The following is a 25,147-nucleotide window of genomic DNA, read 5'->3' on the forward strand; positions in this document are numbered from 1 at the left end:
TTCTGGGGGAGTGTCTAAATCTTCCATATAGTTGACAGTATCTACCTCGGTTACAACAGCTCCCTTTACCTTTTTGCTAGCTTCCATCTCAGCTAAATGTTACTAGCTAGATAAGCTTGGCTGAACTTGCTTGAAGTATAACAAAGTGGAAAAGTGATGTTCGGTAAACCATCAAACTAATACAAAAAAAGACAGCAAAAAAATGTTATTTTAAATGTGTTTGTCAAACTCAAAATAGGGCTTGAATTCAACTTAAAGTTCAGCAGCTCAGTTTAATTTGTGACCACTCACTCCGCCATCTTGTCCCCCACCCCTGTGTTTTCCTCTAGAATTTTGCCTGTGCTTAGCTCTATTCCGTTGTAAAAAAAAATCCTAAACACCCTAGTCCTTGCCAATGACAAGCATACCCATAACATGATGCAGCCACCACCATGCTTGAAAATATAAAGAGTGGTACTCAGTGATATGTTGGATTTGCCCCAAATATTACACTTTGTATTCAGGACATAATGTTTCTTCTCTGCCACATTTTTTACAGTTTTACTTTAGTTCCTTATTGCAAACAGGATGCATGTTTTGGAATATTTGTATTCTGTACAGGCTTTTTTTCTTTACACTCACATTTAGATTATTATTGTGGCGTAACTACAATGTTGTTGATCCATCCTCAGTTCTGTCCTATCACAGCCATTAAATTCTGTTTTAAAGTCACCATTGGCCTCATGGTGAAATCCCTGAGCTGTTTCCTTCCTTTCCGGCAACTGAGTTAGGAAGGACGCTTGTATCTTTGTAGTGACTGGATGTATTGATACACCATACAAAGTGTAATTAATAACTTCACCATGCTCAAAGGGATATTCCATGTCTGCTTTTCTTTTTGCCATCTACCAATAGGTGCCCTTCTTTGCGAGGCATTGGAAAACCTCCCTGGTCTTTGTGGATGAATCTGTGTTTGAAATTCACTGCTCGACATTATAGATCATTGTATGTATGTGTGGGGTACAGAGATCAGCTAGTCATGTTAAACACCATTATTGCACACAGAGTGAGTCCATGCAATTTATGTGACATGTTTAGCACATTTTTACTCCTGAACTTATTTTGGCTTGCCATAACAAAGGGGTTGAATACTTATTGACCAAAGACATTTCAGATTTTCATTTTTAATGACATTTGTAAACATTTATAAAAACATAATTCCACTTTGGCATTATGGGGTATTGTGCGTAGGCCACTGACACAAAATCTCAATTTAATCTATTTTAAATTCAGGCAAAAACAACAAAATGTGTAAAAAGTCAAGGGGTGTGAATACTTTCTGAAGGCACTGTATGTTCAAGTTATGTGCTCTTGTAGGAAGCAAAAACTCCCCCATTCCTGACCAAAATTTGCTATAACCGGGCTAGTAACAAAGAATATCAACACGCTGCTCTGTGATCTCAAATGCGCATTATGGCTACTCTCCGACCAGGGGTGATGGAAAAAAACACTTGTATCCGTAAGAGAGAACAAAGCTGGTCCTCAGCCTACAACAAAATCACCAACTCAGTCATGACGTTAAATATATTTCAATGCAACAAACCAAATTTATGTTGACTCAATCCCAATTTCCACAGCAAATCAGGAAAGCTAGTGTACATTTTAGTGAAGTTCAATCTATTGTGCGTCTGCATGGGCTGGCAATTCTTCTGCGCTGGACTGCTCCAGGAGCTGCGCGGCTTAGAAAGAACATTGGACAGGACCACTGTTGAGGGCTGCAGCCTCTCTCTCTGGCAGCGCCTGTTGCACTAGACCAGACTACACCAGAGCAGTTCAGAGATTGCAGCTAGTTGGCGCTGTGGTGTACGTACCTCACAGTGGTCCCTGTACAGGTTCTGCAACTTCTTCACGTCGTTCATGTTGATGCGTTCAGGGAGGGGCTGGGTGCCCAGGTCCGGGATGGGGAACGGGGGCAGGACATGGGACACATCTGCAGACACAATGACACAGTTAAATCCCAAACAACAAAGGGGTGTCTAATAATCCTGTGAAGCAAGATCATAATTATTTTTTTAAATGTACATTATTCTTGCATCCAGTGATCAAACTGCGCTAGTCTTGCCCTAGGCTACCATGCAAGTGATCTAAAAGCCTGTCATCATCATCACCGGTATATCCTTTATTCACAAACTATGGCATTAATGTGAGCTCTGTTTTGGTACAGGGACATGATGCGCTGCCTGAGTGTTACAGTGTGGCTAGCGGTGATCCTTACCAATGTACTGTTGGTGGTGCTGGCTCTGGGCTGCCACAGACTGCTCTGGGGTGCTGGCTGAATGCTGGGAGCCTCCTGACAGGCTGTCCCCCATACCATCCACCTTCTGGAGGGGCTTGAACCTGCGTAGAGGGGAGAGGGCAGCACAGCTATGTTGGGTGGGGCTGGGAAGAACTAATGGGTGACTGGGAAAGGAGAGGAAGCACAAAAGAGCAGTGGAGAGGAGAGGGTGGAGAATAAAGGCAGGTGTGAGAGGTTAAATAAACCATGTATCTGAAATAAGGGTGAGCGCACCATTTCAATCTGCTGCAGAGAAGCATAGCATTATAAAGTCCACTAAAAGGGTTTTTGGACAGAGGCAGGGGACATGAGGTCAATTCTTTAAAAAAGAATAACACAAATGAACTTGAGCTGACAGTATAGATTAAAGAGAACTAGAGTAGAGTAGAGGAGGATGTGAGAGGTAGGGCTCACCTTTGTTTCTGGTGCACAGGCTGCTGTCTCATGGCCATGTACTGAGAGTCCTCTTGCAGTCTGTTGAGTGGGGAGTCTGGCTTCAGTCTAATGCCATAGTAGTGGTATTTGGAGTTTCCCCTGGAACAAACAGGAACATTAGGGGTTAATAAGCAAATATTGTATTCAGCTTTGTAAGTCTTATCAGAATAAACACTATCACCACATCAATCAACCCAATCCATCATTAACACTACCCTGCTCTTCGTCACCCTCACCATCATGGTCTTACCTTGTGCCGAGGCGGCGGGTCCTGAGGCCCATGAAGACAGAGCGGATGAGTTTCCCAAAGGAGGCAGCGTTGACCGGGTCCAGTTTCTGCTCCTGACAGTGGCGCAGGTAGTGGTTGTAGAGGGAGCTCCGGGGCAGGCTCACCCCCTCTGCTGTCTCATAGTTATCCAGCAGCCACTGCAGCTAAAACACACACAGCACAGAAACACACAGTCAGTCACACCTACTGGATCCTGTCTGCTGCACTCTGATCCTTACAGTATACCTCCATCCTAGGGTTGAAAGGCTAGAACCCGGTTACCGAGATTTACCGCCCAAAACCACTCCTTCCAGGCACAGGGGCACACACAGGCACAGGGGCACACACAGGCACAGGGGCACACACAGGCACAGGGGCACACACACACACACAGGCACGGGCGCGGGCACGCACACACGGGCACAGGCACGCACACACGGGCACAGGCACGCACACACGGGCACAGGCACGCACACACGGGCACGCCAACCACCTGTTTAGTGCGTTTAAAGGAGAGAGAATTTAGATTGACAGTTTTAACACAAAGGGAGTGAATTAGTACATTTGAGATATAGCAGGTACACACACACCCCCGCGCGCACAGGCACACTCACATAGGTAGACGCGCACACAAACCACCTGTTTAGTGAGTTTAAAGGAGAGAGAATTTAGATTTTGTGTTAAAACTGTCAAAGGGAGTGAATTAGTATATTTGATGTGATAATTGCAGGTACACACACACGCACACGCACACGCACACGCACACGCACACACGTTTAGTGAGTTCAAACGAGAGAAAATGTATTTTGTGTTAAAACTGTCAGAATGAATTAGTATATTTGATGTGATAATTGCTCATTCATATTATACCTGTCCACTAGAGAAATATGGAACTCTGCTGTCCCCTATTCCCCAACAGGGTTGACACAATTATTTACCTGCCTGTGTGGGTGGTGGGGACTAGGTAAAAATAAGATGATTGGCAGATGAAATAAACACATGGATATTTATCTGAATTTACAGGGTGGCCAGACAGTGTGACAGACACAGTGTGGAGTTGATGACAACAATATGACTGTCAGGTGGAGCTGCTTGATAATACAGATTCTGGAGGTGACCGAGGGTTAAGAGCCGGAATGGAGAATAACCTCCTAACATCTAATGAAATAGCTGGTTTGAATGGCAGCTCTGGTGGCATAATAAAGTAGAACTGCTTCTATTACCATATTACACTGTAATTATGGAGATGTGACACCAACACACCGGCTCACATTAATACAACATGTAATTGTTGACAAATAGTGAGTGTGTCTTGATTCGCATGTGAATGTGTGCTTCCCTGACAGTAGAAAAGGGGGCATGGCGTTATGTGGCTATAACAATCACGTAGCTGTCACCATGTGGAGGATGGGGAATCTGAAAACGCAACAGGTTAAATACACGCGTAGCTTCTGTCAAGACAAGGACAAGGCAAGCTCAGCCAGCAGCAAGTCCCCCAATCAATAACTTGTTGTTGAGAAACAAGTGGCAGCAGATGCAAGGAAAGTATCTGGTCAGACAATGCAGTGTTTTGGGTGACAGCACACTAAAGCTAGCAGTAGTCTGTTCCCTTCAGCAGAAAGAAGAGATCCCAGTGAAGTGGTAAGGTAGAGCCAGGGAGACAAAGGCAGGCCTTTCTAGTCCTTTTCAAAGAAAGTTCCTGATTGACTTACATGGCTGTTGAGCAGGCTGCTTTTGTGAGTTGCAATCCCTTCCGACTTTTGGAGGTTTTCAATCGCCATTTCAAGCTAAAGAAAAAAATGAGCATGCAAAAAATGAAACAGGATGAAGAAAAAAGGAGGAAAACGAAAGAAGGGGGAAAACAAAAACACAAAACAGAAAGGAAATAAGAAGGTTAGCAGCAGCCAGATCTCTGCATTTCCATTACCCTCAGTCAATGTTGCAGCCAAATTCATTATTGGCTGAAAAAGCATGCAAATGAGAGGGACTCAAGGGGTTAAGCTGCTGACTGAAGGCCCTCCTTGTCTGACACTAATGTATGCAAATAGTCTCTGCAAACAGGGTCACAGGTCATACCATGCTCAATGACAATGAATCGACAAATTCCACCTAACACCCAATGAAAATCACCACACAATGCAAAACTTGAGAAGTTATATGTAACAGTCACTGTTGCAATCCATTTAGAACACAAATACAGTCCTAATAGAAAAACCTCCAACTGGAGCAACACATTTCCATATCATCCCCCATCTTTTCTTTCCATTTGTTATCCCAAAGGAACCATTTCAATCAATTGACCAGATCACAGACTTTTTTCCTGCGGTATCATGGACTAGAGAAAATAGAAAGGAGTTAAACTAGCAGGCATAGCGAATGACAAAACTTGAGAAGAAAAAAAAGCAGGCATCCTTCCAAAGTCTTCTAAGGGCTGTAGGCCAAATGGTAATGAGGCCCAGGGGTTGCTTTGTTTTGCAGGGCACTCAAGTGCCTGTGAAAAACTCTAAAACAAAGCATAGCCAAATTACTTAAACCAGCCTGCTTCTCCTGTCCCGCTTCTCCCGTAAAGCCATGGGGCACTGGGAAGGCCGAGGCCCACCCCATACTCCGGTTTCCCTGAGGCTCAGCAGATAGGCCAGGCAGGCAGTGGTGAGGACAGTCACACCAGCGTGCGTCACAGGCACAGCAGCGCACAGCAGGGAATGTGTCTGCTACAGCAGGGCAATTTGTTTGTTGGTGTAACTAATGATTTATACACACTTCATAGAGAACACTTTAATCCATGCACGGCTTAAAAAGCTGTTTAGTAATGGAAACCATAAACCATCCCTCATGTTTGGGATGAGTTGGAATAACTGACTCTCAGACATGGGCATTCATTTCTAAAGGTGTTGGTGCCTTTTCAATTCCATATGGTTTGATGGACTTACATAGTCACATCACAATCATTTCACGGAGATACCTACTGGACTGGAAACGTAATTATTCCTACTACATCCACAAGTCCCAACAAGGACACAGAGTATATGTAACTCATCCAAGGTGCTCACCATAGCGGAGGAGGAGCGGGAGGAGTGTGAGGCGTGGTGGCGGCCTCCCTCCATGCCCCCGCCGTGGATCAGGTAGGTGCTGCCACCTGAGATGATCTGACTGCCGCCCACATCCATGGCGATGCCCACCATGCCGTGGGGCGGCACACCGCTGGCGGAGGAGACCACCGTCGTGACCTGGGAACCCCCACCCTGAGAGTCAAAATAGGCTCCTCCACTGCCCTGGCCATACAGCTGGGCCTCAGGGTTATAGGAGTAGGCTGTGCGGCTGGAGAGAGAGGTGCCATAAGTTAAATGTATGACCTCAGATCTATACAGAATGAAACATCAATCCCATAACATTACATTCACTTAGTTTGTGTTTTTAATTATAATACTACACATCTACAATCTCATGTTAGGGGTTCAATTAGCTTTAAAAGCAGCGATATGACATTTTCTGGGGTGACACGACCAAATTTACAAAGAAATACGTGTTATAGATCTGTCACTCTCTTTGAAAGCAAGTCTAAGAAGCGGTAGATCGGTTTTGTTTTTGCGCTTACTTTCAGTTTTGTACACCAGCTTCTAACAGCTGAAAATACAATATTTTTGGTTATGGAAAATATATCACAGTGGTTTAGATGGTACAATGATTCTCTACACTATACTTGCTTGTTTTGTCACATAAATTCTAATAGTTTGCCTATTTTCAGTTTTTGCAACCAGGAAATGGCAGAGCGATTTCTACATAGTGCATCTTTTCATGCTATTTAGAAGTATTTTAAAGCCCGCTGGAACACATTCCATTGCCTTAAATGAAGAGCAGCGCAGTACTTACATGGTTCCATTAGTGTAAACGGCTTCTCCCCCCTCTCCTACATATTGAACCTGGGAGGGGTAGACATGATGGATCTGCTGGACCTATGGAGAGAGAAACAACCTTTGAGCATTATTGTCATCAAGAGGGAGTATCCACTTCTAGGCTGTTTTTCATTCCTTGAAATGAGATAAAACATCTATGCTTGTAGTAATCAAAATAGAGGAACTCGTGTCCGTAATCATAATATTGATTTGGGCGGCAGGTAGCCTAGTGGTTAGAGACAGGTAGCCTAGTGGTTAGAGACAGGTAGCCTAGTGGTTAGAGACAGGTAGCCTAGTGGTTAGAGACAGGTAGCCTAGTGGTTAGAGCATTAGGCCAGTAACCAGCAGGTAGCCTAGTGGTTAGAGCATTAGGCCAGTAACCAGCAGGTAGCCTAGTGGTTAGAGCATTAGGCCAGTAACCAGCAGGTAGCCTAGTGGTTAGAGCATTAGGCCAGTAACCAGCAGGTAGCCTAGTGGTTAGAGCATTAGGCCAGTAACCAGCAGGTAGCCTAGTGGTTAGAGCATTAGGCCAGTAACCAGCAGGTAGCCTAGTGGTTAGAGCATTAGGCCAGTAACCAGCAGGTAGCCTAGTGGTTAGAGCATTAGGCCAGTAACCAGCAGGTAGCCTAGTGGTTAGAGCATTAGGCCAGTAACCAGCAGGTAGCCTAGTGGTTAGAGCATTAGGCCAGTAACCAGCAGGTAGCCTAGTGGTTAGAGCATTAGGCCAGTAACCGAAAGATTGCTAGATCAAATTCCCGAGCTAACAAGGAAAACATCTGTCGTTCTGCCCCTGAACAAAGCAGTTAGCCCACTGTTCCTAGGCTGTCATTGTAAATAAGAATTTGTTCTTAACTGACTTGCCTAGTTAAATAAAATACAAATGTAAAAAAATATATATTAGCACAGTGCTGTCAGTAGGTGGCAGTGGGACTAAGAAAAAAGAAAATCCCTGCTGAGCACTTGAAGCACACCTGATTGAGATCTAACAGTCATTATATCAGTTAGAAACCAACACAGCTTACAATACAATGGAGAATGTGATTGGTATCAATATGTCTGATGCTACTGTGGTGGAGCCATGCTGTGCGTGTGGATAAAGCCCGACTGATTGAGTGTCCTGGGGGCTGGAGAAAAGGAAGGAGGTGGTGAGGAGACAGTGTGTACCTGCTGAGGGACCTGTTGCACCCGGGGGACTGACAGCTGCTGCACCTGCGCTCCCTTCTGGGCTGAGCCTGTGGCCTGAACCAGCACCCTCTGAGGGGAGAGGACACACACCATTATTGGTAAGCACATAAGATGCACACGCAAAACACACACTATGCCTATCGACACAAAGAAAGAAAAAAAAAAAAAAACTACAAATCCTTAAGCCCCTAAAGAGCACCAGATAATCACAAACGAAACATGGAACTTGACCGGATTTTTGACATGACTTTTGGTAGAATATTCTTCCTTATTTTATGTACACTGTGGCTTGCACAAAACCTTTCTTCTTAAGACAAATATGAAGTGAATGCTGGTGGGAAAGACTATGCTTTCTTATCCAGCAGCAGTGCAGCCTTACAGTCAACATATTTGTGTGCAAGTCCATTCTAGGCTTTCACTAATTACAGGAGACCACAATGTTTGTTTGGGACCAACGTTTTTCTTTGGCGGGCGCAGAAGACCACTCCCATTATCCCTCTTCAGGGTAGTGTTGATGGAGATGAGTGTTCATGACAACAAAAATAAATTGACATTTCCTCTTATTAAAAACAAAAAAAATGTTGAGGTAGACTGCGGTGTAGTATAGGCCTATAGTTCAGCACTGGCTTCTCTCAAGCATAGCCAGCTGTCAAGGCACATATGATACACTAAGCAAAAATATTAACATAAGGATATTTACTGCTTGGTTTGTATGGATTCTCTGGTCGACCCATGTCCTTTTCCCAGAACAACTGTGGTTACAGGCCGTAATTGTACTAATGAGAAACTCCTGCCTAGCCAGATCTGATCACATACGACAACATGATATCAAATGATTCATGATGCCGTCAGCCACATCTCGGCAAATGCTTGTTGACATATTTTTGGGGTTCTTAATATACTGTAGACTGGAAATAAATTCACATTAAAGGATTGCTCTGCAGTATAATACATCTGGTATAAATGATTAATGAAATCAACAGGGTTGTTGAGAATTCCCTTTTAACATTCTGCTGCTCTTCCCCAGTGCATGGCGTCAGGGGCTTGGTTCCCCTGGGGAGAATATTGTGTGTTGGGAGTGAGGTGGGATGCTGTGACGTAGAGCACTGTGTAGGGCTGTTGTGGTGACTGTTAGTCATGACCGCAGTAAAATTCCACATGAGCGTTGAGTCATGGTAATATAACGTTTTGCACTCTGGACATGCTTTGGTAGTACCAAACTAAGTAACAACCAACAGGTCCTACTGACCTGGTACTCGGGGCTCTATTGTCCCTCTCACCACTCTGACGTCAATGCAAATGCAAATCACATCAAACACTTATCACAACAGTAGGTCTATCATACTTAGGCCTATCAAACGCCCATAACTGTGATGATCAATTTGAAAAAAGAAGTTCAACAGCAGGTTGAACCAGTGTAAAACATGGTTGTTGTGGATGTTGTTTCAAAGCCTAACAACAAAATGGACAGCACTATCTAAGGTGATGATTAATTCAAAACTCTCATTCGCATATTAGAGCTGAATTCAAATTATTATTGTGCCATTATACAATACATAGCCTACCGCATATTACTCATGGCAAAAAAACTAAAACTAAAATTATTGAAGATGTCTTTGGTACATAATTGGTCTGGCCTATACTCCAACATTAAAACATTTGAGTAATCACCTTTGAGTGTGGACTGTATTATGCATACTGGGGAAACTGGTTACCTTGTGCTACGCTGCAAAATATCAATCCATGAGTCTCGGAGAGAACATAATATAGCCCTAGACGATGCTGTTGGTTCATTGATTGTGAATAGCTTAGTAACAGGGAATGTATATATTTTCATCATTAATTGGGCAACACATTACCTTTAGCTACAGAATATCTCACCAGCATGCGTTTCCATCTCCTCCTCTCTCTCCTTTATTCCTTTCTCGAGAGTACAGGCGGGCTGTCAGCAGTTCAGTGAAATATATTTTGTTTGAAAACATGTTACTATTGATGTGCACGAACAGATTCCACTTGGTTTCCCAAATTCAGCACTGGGTAGCTGCAGGAACAGGGTTGGAGGGGCCATGGCATACAGAGTTTAAGAGGAATATCATCTGTCATGCAGAGGGGGCTCCTCAAACAATGGTTGATGTGTGGAGTGAAATAAGTGTTGTTATATTTATTTCTCAGCTGCTCATAGGGCCAAAATATCCTATCACAGTATTTTAAATTGGACGGTATGACAACACATACATTCTAAGTGATTTCAATGGCTCCGTCTCCATTCTGATTGTTTAAACTGTTCAATTCAACTTCAAAAACAATTCTTAATGCACTTTCAGCAATTGCTGCATTGCCTGCACTCATTTGACAATTTCCACACTGCCAAGTAGGACTGCACGATATGGGCAAACACTCAAGGCCTTATTTTTAAGCAAATGTTGCAATTTCAATTTGACTTGCGATTTAGAGCATAACACTTGGGTGAACTGTTGGAATCATGGAAATAGAATGATCAATCAAAATTCCATAGTTAGAATATAATAGCGGGCACTTTGAATACAGTGTTTGACATGACAAATGAAAATGCTAGGGAGAAGTTATTGTTACAGGGTAGGACGTTGACAATTATACAACAGGTGGGTCTAATCCTGAATGCTGATTGGTTAAATGCGCATTCCAGCCGGTGTCTATTCCACAAGTTACCACCACTATGATGTTAAAATGCCTATTTACTCTGTTCCATCTGGCTGTGCAATCCACTGTCTCATCAGCCCAGCCAGGCAATTTATAAACTTGATCTCCACTATAAAAAGCATCTAGACATTATCTCACATTTCTTTTAGAGTAACATTTAGTTTTCAACAACAGAGATTTGTAAAAACCTTGCAGTCTGTCTCTCCGACATTCGCAACATTGTTTCAATATTCAGCTGTCCCATAGTAATGAACGTGTCAAGATCTGGACGAGACAGGCAGGCAGCGCTTCTCAGTCAGCATCATTTTTATGGATATATACATTGGGGGGAAAAAAGGTCAAAAAACAAAGTGCAGCTAGTTTGCAGTCTTTTTAGCTTCAGTTTAAAGTGATTATGTTAGCTGTGTTGTTGGCTAGCTCCTCTGAACAACAGTGTCCTGACGAGAGAGCACATTTTCTATGCCAAGCAAAATTGTGCCTCATTAGCTCATTGCTATGGATGTATCCAAATAAATGTGACTAGAAAACAGCTTAAACCAATGCAAATGCAGCTACTGTTGTTATTCTGGCTGCACTGTGACGTTACTGGAAGTTAGCTGTAGTTGGCTAGCTCGCAAGCAAGGGCTAAGAATGTTGCCAGCCGATATGGCAATGGAACATCTCGAATGAACATCTGGGTTGCGTCCATTGATACAGAACAACTGGGTTGCGTCTCTGGCAACCTTACCGATTGAACGAACAACCAGCCGGCTTGGGTAGCAGCCCTAGATTTGTATCAGGACTATATCTTGTGGAAGGATTAATTAGTATGAATAAATTCATCAAATTAACATTAATGGAAATTATGTCAAATCATTATTTGAATATGTTGGTAACCCGGGACTAACAACACCCGTGCCAATATATCCTCCAAACACCGGCATCGAGGGCATTATCACTTAAGTGTTTTCTTGGGGACCCTATAATAATTTAGCTACATTGAATGTTCTCTTAGCTACTTAATGTAGCTAACATTCTTGCTTCGTGTATTCTTTGATTTAGAAGACACTGTTGCACAAAAATCATGCTGATTTAGGTCTACATCATCACTGGTATTATCAGGCTGTATAGCTAATTACGTTTGCTCTGACTCAGTACATTTATTAGCAAGCTATCGATTAGCATTAGTGATTAGCAGCTAACAAGATTTAGGACCAACTTGCTAATAAAACACAAATTAGCTGTTTGCAGATGTAAGAAATACAAACTAATAATGCAATTATAGAACGCTAGTGGATTTATATTAAGCAGCAAAGTGAAAACAGCATCCTTGTCATCAAAATTGTTGCATATGCTACATTGACCATGCAGACTGAACGCAAGAGTCTAGTGCTTGAGGAACAACAAATGCGCTCCTTGAGTGACGGGGCGGGGCTAGGTCTGTGTGGAAAGCGGCATGAGAGCGAGAGAGAAATAGTGGAGAGAAGACTCAAGTAAACTATACAAACGGATGTTACAAAAGGCATATCACATTTAACAAACTAAACATTCAAATACCATTACAGAAGGTAAAGTAAAAACCCAAAATTTCTCTACATCAACACCGGCATATCGTAAAATACAGTACACCGCCCAGTCCTAGCTGCTCATATTAAGCACATGCTCTGCTTTAAACCCGAAGTATCCTAAAAAAAAACAGACCGTTGGGAAAGCACGCGGCCTCCATTCGCTATTCAAATCAAACTTTATTTGCCACATGCGCCGAATACAACAAGTGTCGACTTTACTGTGAAATGCTTACTTACAAGCCCTTAACCAAAAGTGTAGTTCAAGAAGAAAATATTTAACAAGTAGGCTAAAATAAAAAATACAAAGTAACACAATAAGAATAACGAGGCTATATACAGGGGCACCGGTGCCGAGTCAGTGTGCAGGGGTACAGCCTAGTTGAGGTAATCTGTACATGTAGGTGGGGGCGAAGTGACTATGCATTGGTAACAAACAAACAGCGAGTAGCAGCAGTGTACAGGGGGGGGTCATTTTTATGAATTGTTCAGCCGTCTAATGGCTTGGGGGTAGAAGCTGTCGAGGAGCCTTTTGGTCCTAGACTTGGTTCTCCGGTACCGCTTGCCGTGCGGTAGCAGAGAAAACAGTCTATAACATGGGTGACTGGAGTCTGACAATTTTATGGGCTTTCCCCGGACACCGCCTATTATCTAGGTTCTGGATGGCAGGAAGCTTGACCCCATTGATGTACTGGGCCGTTCGCACTACCCTCTGTAGCGCCTTATGCTCAGATGCCGAGCAGTTGCCATACCAGGCAGGGATGCAACCAGTCAGGATGCACTCGATGGTGCAGCTGTAGAATCTTTTGAGGATGTGGGGGCCCATGCCAAATCTTTTCAGTCTCCTGAGGGGGAAAATGTTTTGTCGTGCCCTCTTCGCAACTGTCTTGGTGTGTTTGGACCATGATAGTTCGTTGGTGATGTGGACGCCAAGGAACATGAAGCGCTCAACCTCCTCCACCACAGCCCCGTCGATGAGAATGGGGGCCTGTTCGGACCACCTTTTCCTGTAGTCCACGATCAGCTCCTTTGTCTTGCTCACATTGAGTGAGAGGTTGTTGTCCTGGCACAACAATGCCAGGTCTCTGACCTCCTCCCTATAGGCCGTCTCATCGTTGTCGGTGATCAGGCCTAACACTGTTGTGTCATCAGCAAACTTAATGGTGTTGGAGTCGTGTTTGGCCACGCAGTCATGGGCGAACAGGGAATACAGTAGGGGACTAGGTACACACCCCTGAGGGGCCCCAGTGTTAAGGATCAGCGTGGAAGACGTATTGTTGCCTACTCTTACCACCTGGGGGCGGCCCGTCAGGAAGTCAAGGATCCAGTTGCACAGGGAGGTGTTTAGTCCCAGAGTCCTTAGCTTAGTGATCAGCTTTGAGGGCACCATGGTGTTGAACACTGAGCTGTAGTCAATGAATAGCATTCTCACATAGGTGTTCCTTTTGTCCAGGTGTGAAAGGGCAGTGTGGAGTGTGATTGAGATTGCGTCATCTGTGGATCTGTTGGGGCGGTATGCAAATTGGAGTGGGTCTGGGGTGTCGGGGAGGATGCTGTTGATGTGAGCCATGACCAGCCTTTCAAAGCACTTCATGGCTACCGATGTGAGTGCCACAGGTTACCATTTAGGCAGGTTACCTTTGCTTCCTTGGGCACAGGGACTATGGTGGTCTGCTTGAAACATGTCGGTATTACAGACTCAGCTAGGGAGAGGTTGAAAATGTCAGTGAAGACACTTGACAGTCCGCGCAGGCTTTGAGTACACGTCCTGGTAATCCATCTGGCCCAGTGGCTTTGTGAATGTTGACCTGTTTAAAGGTTTTGTTCACATCGGCTACCGAGAGCGTTATCACACAGTCATCCAGAACAGCTGGAGCCCTCGTGCATGTTTCGGTGTTGCTTGCCTCGAAGCGAGCAAAAAAAGTAAAAAAAAATAAAGAAATAAAAAAGTATTTAGCTCATCTGGTAGGCTCGCGTCCAGGTTTTTCTTTGTAGTCCGTAATAGTTTTCAAGCCCTGCCACATCCGACGAGCGTCAGAGCCAGTGTAGTAGGATCCAATCTTAATCCTGTATTGACGCTTTGCTTGTTTGATGGTTTGTCCGAGGGCATAGCGGGATTTCTTATAAGCGTCCGGATTAGTCCCTCGCTCCTTGAAAGCGGCAGCTCTAGCCTTTGGCTCGATGTGGATGTTGCCTGTAATCCATGGCTTCTGGTTGGGATATGTACGTACAGTCACTATGGGGGATGACGTCGTCGATGCACTTATTGATGAAGCCGATGACTGAGGGGGTGTATTCCTCAATGCCATTGGATGAATCCCAGAACATATTCCAATCTGTGCAAGCAAAACAGTCCTGTAGTTAAGCATCCACGTCATCTGACCACTTCCGTATTGAGCGAGTCACTGATACTTCCCGCTTTAGTTTTTGCTTGTAAGCAGGGGGATAGAATTGGTCAGATTTGCGGTCAGATTTGCCAAATGGAGGGCGAGGGAGAGCATAGTATGCATCTCTGCGTGTGGAGTAAAGGTGATCTAGGATTTTTCCCCCCCTGGTTGCACATGTGATATGCTGGTAAAAATTTGGTAAAACTGATTTGTTTGCCTGCATTCTTCAGCTTCGCTTTGTGGTGGTAAATAGACGGCTACGAATAATACAGATGAGAACTCTTGGTAGATAATGTGGTCGACAACTTATCATAACGTACTCTACCTCAGGCGAGCAATACCTCGAGACTTCTTTAATATTAGACATCGCACACCAGCTGTTATTGACAAAAAGACACACTCCCACCCCTCGTCTTACGTGAGGTAGCGTCTCTGATCTGCCAGTGCATGGAAAATACCGCCAGCTCTATATTATCCGTTTCTTCGTTCAGCCACATCTCGGTGAAACATAAAATGTTACAGTTTAATGTCCCGTTGGTAGGATCATCTTAATAATAGGTCATCAATTTTATTTTCTAACGATTGCATGTTAGCAACGACAATCGAAGCCATTGGTAGTTTACTCGCTTGCCTCTGGCTTATCAGAAGGATCCCTGATCTGCGTCCCCTTTTCTTCACGCAAAAGGCGTGGATCTGGGCCTGTTCCAGTGAAAGCAGGATATCCTTCTCGTCGGACTCATTAAAGGAAAAAGTTTCTTCCAGTCCGTGGTGAGTAATCGCTTTTCTGATGTCCAGAAGTTCTTTTCGGTCATAACAGACGGTAGCAGCAACATTGTGTACACAATAAATAAATAAGTTACACAAAACGCAAAAAAAATTAAAATAAGTTGCACAATTGGTTGGGAGAATGTAAAACGTCAGCCATGTTCTTCGGCGCCATTCAATTGCATATAGATGACATGCATTTTTCCCCTGCCATTTGATAACGGGCCATTCTAAATCTAAACAAATTTTACATATTAGTAAAGACAAGATTAAATTGAAAATTGTCTGATGGGTGAAAATATGATATGATCTCTCCTCAAGTGAACAGCTGTGCAGCCTGAGGCAAGGAACAGAGCGCAAGCTTTTTCTGCTACTTTCGCAAATCATCTGTAGCCTATAGTCATACCACACAGCCCATATACGTTTGATTTCTAAAACATTCTAAGGTTTGTATCATTCACAACTAAAGTTGCCAAATAACTAAATCTAGCATACAGGACTATCAAAATGTTAACTTGTAGCTCAACATAACCACTTCATATGCGCACTCACTCTGTAATGGGAAAAATATCCTTACTATTTTATTCAGCTAAGTTCAATTATATTCTTCTTACTATAAAATCATGTGACGAATTTATAAGCACATCTTGTCAGCTAAATGAACAAGCCTACAGCCTATGGCATGGAGCATAGCCAGATACCATGGGCCAACAGAAGGCCAACTCATATTCTGTTCTTATGAATAAAATGTATTTCAGATCATAATGTTCCTTTAGACCTGAAAAAAATAAATAATGGATTTATTGTGATGGTGTATATTAAATTAATGTTTTAAATGTAGAAGTTCCAAAGGCGTGCATCAGCGGCTCGTATGTGTGGAGGTGTGGATATGTTAAATGTTAATTAACGGTCAATAACCGATGACAATAACCAGCTGACAAAATTATGTCATGACCGCCACAGCCCTAGTACTGTGAGGTAGAGTTATGGTTGAGTGAGAGAGACCCACTGCGCTGCATGTGAGAGAACACAGCCTGGTTTTGTATATTTATTTATTAAGGATCCCCATTAGCTGCTGCCTTTACTCTTCCTGGGGTCCAGCAACATTAAGGCAGTTCTATACAATTTAAAAATACTACATAATATGACATTTCATAACATTTTTCGCAACACATTAAGTGTGTTCCCTCAGGCCACCACTCTACAATACAAAATCCATGTGTACGTGTGTGTGTGTAGAGTGCGTCTTATGTGTAAGCGTGTGCGTCTCTTCACAGTCCCCGCTGTAGCATAAGGTGTATTTTTATCTGCTTGCATCAGTTACCGGATGTGGAATAGAGTTCCATGTAGCCATGGCTCTATGTAGTACTGTGCACCTACCATAGTCTGTCTATTCTGGACTTCTGGACTGTGAAGAGACCTCTGGTGGCATGTCTTGTGGGGTATGCATGGTGTCCAAGCTGTGTGCTAGTAGTTTGAACAGTGCATTCAGCACGTCAACACTTCTTACAAAAATAAGTAGTGATGAAGTCAATCTCTCCTCCACTTCGAGCCATGAGAGATTTACATGCATATTATTAAACGTTAGCTCTCTGTGTACATTTAAGAGAAGCCGTGCTGCCTTGTTCTGAGCCAATTGTAATTTTCAGAGGTTCCTCTTTGTAGCACCTGACCACACGACTGAACAGTTGTCCAGGTGCAACAAAACTAGGGCCCATCTTGTTGATAGTGTAGTGGTTTACCTGTTGTGAGGCTGGGACAGGCTGCACCACGGGGGCCTGGGCGGAGGTGGACGTACGCAGCGCCACACTGGACGACGAATCGGACCCTCCCTCTGAACTCTGCATGCTGGGAACCTACAGGGGAGAGAGGGACGGGGAAGAGGAGTGAGCACAAGGATATCCAAGGCAAGAGACAAGACGCACAGCCCTGCCTGACAGGACAGGAGAACAGACAGCATGCATACCTACTCAGAGCCAGGCCTGCACATGTGCTGCCATGCCAAACAAATGGGCTTTTCACAGCATGCCTGAGAGAAGGGCCAGGGCTTTCATATTGCCCAGGGGGGGTCCAGACCAGGCTCCAGCCAAGTCACTCGGAGTCACCTCAGAGCCCCAGAGGCGCCTTACTTCTGGCCTTTATTACTGGAACATTAACAACACTGGTAAAGCCAGCAACACTAAACAGCTGCTTAGTAGAAGTCCCGCTGCTAGGAAAGACGCAGGTGGAAAAAGTTGGTGAAAACAGTTGTGAGTATTGTCAGGACTTAGGAGGCCCGGTCCTCCAAACTGTAAACACTCTCTCGAACATTGGGAGAAAATATGCACAGCATGGCAAAAGGGAGTGAGAAGAGCAAAAAAAAATGGAGTGACCGAGGCTCTCTCTTTCAGAGAAAGAAACAGAGGGGAGAGGGAGGGATTGAAAATAAAATAAATAAAACTTTCACAGCCCCGCCAAAGAAAAGAGAAGGGGAAAAAAAGAAGAAAATGGCAGTGGGGCTCCCACCCCTGCCAGGGTACTGAAGATATTCAGTGTTTGTTTCAAATGAGAGCCGTTCTCTGGGGGCTCCAATAATCCAGCTGATATCAGGAAATTCCTCAATGCTTTGTAAACGTTTGCTGGTTGCTATGGTGAGGAATCCATGACGACCACCCCTAACTCTGCCCCGCTCTCCTCCCTCCCCCCACTGTGCCATCCTTTCTCTTATTTATAAAGCTCATACACAGGAACTTTCGAGTGTGGCCACAAAGCAAGGGAGGAGGTGAAAGAGGGGAAGAAAGGGGTTGGGGGTCTTGCAGGAGGGAAGGCACCACAACTCTAGAAGATCAGGAGCTAAAACAAATGAGGCCTAATTAGTCAGCAGACATGGATACATATGGAGTGATTTCATAGCCAAATGAAATTGTACTTTAATTCCATAATTCAGAATTTGTTTTACTGAATTTAACATTTTTGAATTTGTAATGCACAAATTGGATCATTGAATTAAGACATTTAGCGGCCGGGGACTTTACACTCCTAGTGGCCGGGGACTTTAATGCAGGGAAACTTAAATCCGTTTGACCTCATTTCTACCAGCATGACACATGTGTAACCAGAGGAAGAAAATAATAATAATAATAAAAAGAACTCTAGACCACCTTTACTCCACACACAGACACATAAAGCTCTCCCTCACCCTCCATTTGGCAAATCTGACCATAATTCTATCCTCCTGATTCCTGCTTACAAGCAAAAACTAAAGCAAGAAGCACCAGTGACAACCAATAAAAAGTGGTCAGATGAAGCAGATGCTAAGCTACAGGACTGTTTTGCTAGCACAGACTGGAATACTGTTCCGGGATTCTTCCGATGGCGTTGATGCGTACACCACATCAGTCACTGGCTTCATCAATAAGTGCGTCAATGACGTCGTCCCCACAGTGACTGTACGTAGACTAACGTTCAAAAGTTTGTGGTCACTTAGAAATGTCCTTGTTTTTGAAAAAAATAATTGTCCATTAAAATATCAAATTGGTCAGAAATACACTGTAGACATTGTTAATGTTGTAAATTATTATTGTAGCCTGAAATGGCTGATGTTTTATGGAATATCTACATAGGCGTACAGAGGCCCATTATCAGCAACCATCACTCCTGTGTTCCAATGGCACGTTGTTAGCTAATCCGAGTTTATCATTTTAAAAAGGCTAATTGATCATTAGAAAAACCTTTTGCAATTATGTTAGCACAGCTGAAAACTGTTGTTCTGATTAAAGAAGCAATAAAACTGTCCTTCTTTAGGCTAGTTGAGTATCTGGAGCGTCAGCATTTGTGGGTTCGATTACAGGCTCAAAATGGCCAGAAACAAAGATCTTTCTTCTGAAACTCATCAGTCTATTCTTGTTCTGAGAAATTAAGGCTATTCCATGCGAGAAATTTCCAAGAAACTTAAGATCTGGTACAACGCTGTGTACTACTCCCCCCAAATTGTCTCTAACCAGAATAGAAAGAGGAGTGGAAGGCCCCAGTGCACAACTGAGCAAGAGGACAAGTACATTAGTGTCTAGTTTGAGAAACAGATGCCTTACAAGTCCTCAACTGGCAGCTTCATTAAATAGTACCCGCAAAACACCAGTCTCAACGTCAACAGTGAAGAGGCGACTTCGGGATGCTGGCCTTCTAGGCAGAGTTGCAAAGAAAAAGCCATATCTCAGACTGGCCAATAAAAAGATAAAGACGGGCAAAACAGACACTGGACAGAGGAAGATTGGGGGAAAAAAAGTGTTATAGACAGACGAATATAAGTTTGAGGTGTTCGGATCAAAGAACATTCGTGAGACGTGGGAAAAAAGTAAGATGCTGGAGGAGTGCTTGATGCCATCTGTCAAGCATGGTGGAGGCAATGTGATGGTCTGGGGGTCTTGAAGAAGGAAGGCTATCACTAAATTTGACCCAAAATTTGACCCATACCCTGTGGACGCCGCTTAATTGCAGCCAATTTCATCCTACAACAGGACAATGACCCAAAGCACAGCTCCAAACTACGCAAGAACTACTTAGGGAAGAAGCAGTCAGCTGGTATTCTGTCTATAACGGAGTGGCCAGCAGTCACCGGATCTCAACCCTATTGAGCTGTTGTGGGAGCAGCTTGACTGTAAGGTACGTAAGAAGTACCCATCAAGCCAATCCAACTTGTGGGAGGTGCTTCAGGAAGCATGAGGTGAAATCTCTTCAGATTACCTCGACAAATTAGCAACTAGAATGCCAAAAGTCTGCAAGGCTGTAATTGCTGCAAATGGAGGATTTTTTTGACAAAAAAAAAGTTTGAAGGACAATTATTATTTCAATTAGAAATCATTATTTATAACCTTGTCATCGTCTTGACTATGTTTTCTATTCATATCGCAACTCATTTCATGTACGTTTTCATGGAAAACAAGGACATTTCTAAGTGACCCCAAACTTTTGAACGTTAGTGTACATACCCCTACCAGAAGCCGTGGATTACAGGCAACATCCACAATAAAGGGTAGAGCTGCCGCGTTCAAGGAGTGGGACTCTAACCCAGAAACTTAAAAGAAATTCCGCTATGCCTGCCGACGATCCTTCAAACAGGCAAAGTGTCAATATAGGACCAAGAATCGTACTATACCGGCTCCGACGCTCGTCAGATGTGGCAGAGCTTGCAAACTATTAGACTACAAATGGGAAGCACAGCCGCGAGCTGCCCAGTGACACGAGCCTACCAGACAAGCTAAATTACTTCCATGCTCGCGTCGAGGCAATTAACACTTAAACATGCATGAGAGCATCAGCTGTTCTGGACGATGTGAGTAAGACCTTTAAACAGGTAAACATTCACAAGGCCGCAGGGCCAGATGGATTACCAGGACGTGTACTCCAAGCATGCGCTGACCAACTGGCAAGTGTCTTCACTGACATTTTCAACCTGTCCCTGACCAAGTCTGTAATACCTACATGTTTCAAGCAGACCACCATAGTCCCTGTGCCCAAGAACACTAAGATAACCTGCCTAAATGACTACCGACCCGTAGCGCTCACGTCTGTAGCCATGAAGTGCTTTGAAAGGCTGGTCATGGCTCACATCAACACCATTATCCCAGAAACCCTAGACCCACTCCAATTTGCATACTGCCCCAACAGATGACGCACTCCTGCCGTCCACACTGCCCTTTCCCACCTGGACAAAAGGAACACCTACATGAGAATGCTATTCATTGACTACAGCTCAGCGTTCAACACCATAGTGCCCTCAAAGCTCATCACTAAGCTAAGGAACCTGGGACTAAACACCTCCCTCTGCAACTGGATCCTGGACTTCCTGACGGGCCACCCCCAGGTGGTAAGGGGTGCGTGCTCAGTCCCCTCCTGTGCTCCCTGTTCACGCATGACTGCGTGGCCAAGCACAACTCCAACACCATCAAGTTTGCCGATGACAACAGCGGATCACCGAAAATGATGTCAGAGACCTGGCCGTGTTGCGCCAGGACAACAACCTCTCCCTCAACGTGACCAAGACAAAGGAGATGATTGTGGACTACAGGAAAAGGAGGACCGAGCATGCCAGCTGTTTGCATCACTGCCTGGTATGGCAACTGCTCGTCCTCCGACCACAAGGTACTACACAGAGGGTAGTGCGTACAGCTCAGTACATCGCTGGGGCCAAACTTCCTGCCATCCAGGACCTCAATACCAGGCGGTGTCAGAGGAAGGCCTTCAAAATTGTCAAAGACTCCAGCCACCCAAGTCATAGACTGTTCTCTCTGCCACCGCACGGCAAGTGGTACCAGAGCGTCAAGTCTAGGTCCAAAAGGCTTCTTAACAGCTTCTACCCCCAAGCCATAAGACTCCTGAACAGATAATCAAATGGCTACCCAAACTATTTGCATTGCTGCCCCTCCCCCCATTTACACTGCTGCTACTCTGTTTATTATCTATGCAGTCACTTTACTTCTACCTACATATTACAGTACCGCAATTACCTCGACTAACTGGTGCCCCTGCACATTGACTCTGTACCAGTACCCCCTGTATATAGCCTCGCTATTGTTATTTTACTGCTGCTCTTTAAAGTACTTGTTAATTTTATCTATTTTTTACTTTTTTTAACTGCATTGTTGGTTAAGGGCTTGTAAGTAAGCATTTCACTGTTGTAGTCCGGGGCGCGTGACAAATAAAATGTGATTTTAATCAAAACGCTCTCTGTGGCCAACAGAACCTTCTGCCGGTTTCTGAAGCCAATGTGGCAAGTTGCGCAAGCTAGCTAGCTGCAGTGTCAACCATGTAGCTTGCGAACGTTAGCTAGATCAACCGGTCAGTCCAGCGCGCACCCTCCCAATCCATTGCTCTCCATTTCACTCGGTGCGCGTGTGTGGTGTCTAAATGCTATTCTGTTTTTATGACAAGAACTATAAAGCACATGTCACACAGTCAGTGTATCATCTCAGTAGGCTTTTTGTGCCACATACTAGAAATACATTGAGTGTGTGTCTTTATTTACAGCTTGTAGCGGCACAACCTAGGGTGAGAAAAATAGGCCAGCCAAGAAAATAAATACCCTTCAGTGGAAAGGAGAGGTTCGCAAGAGAAGGCGGCTAAATCTTACCTTGGCAAGAAAAATATGATTTAGTCAACTTTGGCAATTGAGTTCTGCACTGATTGATTATTTATTACCAACATTCTTACCTGAATACCTACATTGATGTTTAATTACATGCTGAAATGTGTCATGATTGATAGTGAAATTGATATTATTGTAATAATTACCTGACTCTCCTTGATATTTGAGTGAAAAATGAAACATCACACTTGTAAGTCTTTTTAGTAAGTCTTTTTAGTACACATTCACCATCACATGTACTTTAAATTATATTGTGAAATACATTTTCATTAATGCTATTGGAATAATTTTACAATTTCAATGTCGAGTACCATTTACTTTATGAAATTAAGCACATTGATATATATTAAGTCAACTTTGAATAAGACCGTGATTTAAATTGTACAGCCTACAGATTGTTTGATGTCAGTCTTCATTGGAAACTACCTGTGCTGGAGGACATCTGCAAGACGGTGCTGGCAGGTTTAAATATTCAATTAATTGCACTAAGTTGTCCTTTTTGTTTGCTGTCACAGTTTATCAGAAGGTAACAAATTACCATACTAAATTTGTAACTAGTACTTAGTTCTGACCAGATACTTTTTTCTCAAGTAGTTTCTTAAGAGGGCTACTTTTACTTGAGTAAATTACAATTAAAGTACAGATTTTCAGTACTCTACCCACCTCTAGAAATTCTACATAGCCTAACTATAAAACGTGGATGAGCATCCACACTGGAGAAAAGTGTATCATTCTACAGTAGGCCTACATCTGTCAATCAACTGATGGCCCAAATCAGCTTATCAACTCAGCCAGGGAAACACAGTAGCCTATTATTAGTTTTCACACCTTTCATTATGTAACAATGGATAGGCTAACGGTTAGCCTACAGAATGTAGCCTAATGGAAAATAAACCAAAGTAACAGGCGGCCTATTGCAACCATCAAAGGCACTAGATTATTGAAAGCTGATGTCTCGTTAAACCATCCTAGGCACACAGCTGATCTCAATTGCAACCATTATTGGTCACCTCATTACCGCTCACTAAAAAGATGTTGGTGTTACCTTAGAGATATATACATAATGACGAGATGCTCATGTCTCCGCCCTAATAATAAGGGTTGGGAAGTATCCAGATTTTCATACCGTTTCTGTACCAAACCGGGGTATACGGTATTACCGAATGTGCACACAAGGGGCGCTATAAAAAATAAAAAACATACATACATACATACATACATACATACATACATACATACATACATACATACATACATACATACATACATACATACATACATACATACATACATACATACATACATACATACATACATACATACATACATACATACATACATACATACTTTTTATTTTATGTATACACAACAGGGATCCTGGTCCAGGAGGGGCCTGAATGTCTCGGCTGTAACCAAGAAGGGAGGTGACAGACTATTTGCACTGCCTCCCCTCCTTTAGGCTGCTGCTACTCTTATTAAGCATAGCCACTTTAATAACTCTACCTACATATACATATTACCTCGACTAACCAATGCCCCCACACATTGATTCTGTACTGGTACACCCTGTATATAGCTTCACTATTGTTATTTTACTGCTGCCCTTTAATCATTTGTTACTTTTCTTTTTGGGGGGGGATTTTTCTTAAAACTGCATTGTTGGTTAAGGGCTTGTAAATAATAATTTCACTGTAAGGTCTACACCTGCTATAGTCAGCACATGTGACATCAAATAAAATTATATTTATCTGTGTACATGCATGCATGCATGAGATATATTATATGATAGACAGACCCCTAAAATTGAATGTTCCAGTAATAGGACCTAGGCCTAGCGTTTAAATCGAGCGAGATAATATTATTTGATAGCAGGCTTGATCCCAATGACTCGACTGCCCCCTGCATGGAGAGAAAGAGTACGTGTAATTTTGAAGTAATCATGAAGCTCATTTGAATTTCCTGATGCCGCAGGAAAATTCTCTGCGAGAAAAGAGGGATCAAGTTAAGAGCCAACATCTGTAGGTCTATTTTAACAATGAAACGGTTGTCTCAATTCAATTATCTGTGACATTGCCACACACACACAAAGCATAGACCATGACATTTGAAATTCAATAAAATAAACTTTTGAATATAGTTCTGACATAGACCCCATAAAAATACATACCGTAGTAGCCTACACGGCTTCACGCCTTTGCTGTTAATGTCAGCCAATCAAAGCAGCACTGTCTACAGTCGGTGACTCCATGTGTAGTAAGCAACATGGGAGATTTCTAATCAATGCAAAATGGAATTACAACTACTGAATTAAGTTTGTTAAATGAGAAGGAGTAGGCTTCAATTACTAGCAACCATCAGGTAGGCTGTTTAATCTGAATGGAGTGCTGTAGACAAGGACAGGAAACGCAGCAAAATAGCCCCAATTACTTTTAGCTGGTAGCTGGCCATCTTCTTTACATCGATTTGATGCAGTCAAGACAAGCACTACCAGATGGGATGGTAGACAAACTTGTAGATTCCATAGGTTGTCTAACTACTGCAAGTCTGTATCTCT

The 25,147-nt window shown here is 43.3% G+C and overlaps 1 protein-coding gene across 5 annotated transcripts in view; it reads right to left on the reverse strand.

The window, feature by feature from the left end:
- rfx2 (regulatory factor X, 2 (influences HLA class II expression)) overlaps nucleotides 1-25,147 on the reverse strand; it is a 63,890-nt gene that overhangs the window by 15,031 nt on the left and 23,712 nt on the right. For 3 of the 5 annotated variants that reach the window (XM_029707129.1, XM_029707131.1, XM_029707130.1), the window contains exons 2-10: nucleotides 17,213-17,326; nucleotides 8,075-8,164; nucleotides 6,888-6,970; nucleotides 6,068-6,335; nucleotides 4,730-4,804; nucleotides 3,000-3,181; nucleotides 2,729-2,848; nucleotides 2,255-2,376; nucleotides 1,851-1,969 (exon numbers count right to left, since the gene is read on the reverse strand). In XM_029707129.1, coding sequence (XP_029562989.1) covers nucleotides 1,851-1,969; nucleotides 2,255-2,376; nucleotides 2,729-2,848; nucleotides 3,000-3,181; nucleotides 4,730-4,804; nucleotides 6,068-6,335; nucleotides 6,888-6,970; nucleotides 8,075-8,164; nucleotides 17,213-17,317 — 1,164 coding nt within the window. In that variant the 5' untranslated portion in view covers nucleotides 17,318-17,326. Of the gene's footprint in view, nucleotides 1-1,850; nucleotides 1,970-2,254; nucleotides 2,377-2,728; nucleotides 2,849-2,999; nucleotides 3,182-4,729; nucleotides 4,805-6,067; nucleotides 6,336-6,887; nucleotides 6,971-8,074; nucleotides 8,165-17,212; nucleotides 17,327-17,436; nucleotides 17,521-25,147 lie in introns of those variants that run through there. The other 2 variants (XM_029707132.1, XM_029707133.1) reach the window with 2 other exon arrangements.

This window comes from Salmo trutta, chromosome 22 (genome assembly GCF_901001165.1).
Source record: "Salmo trutta chromosome 22, fSalTru1.1, whole genome shotgun sequence".
Taxonomy (NCBI): Eukaryota; Metazoa; Chordata; class Actinopteri; order Salmoniformes; family Salmonidae; genus Salmo; species Salmo trutta.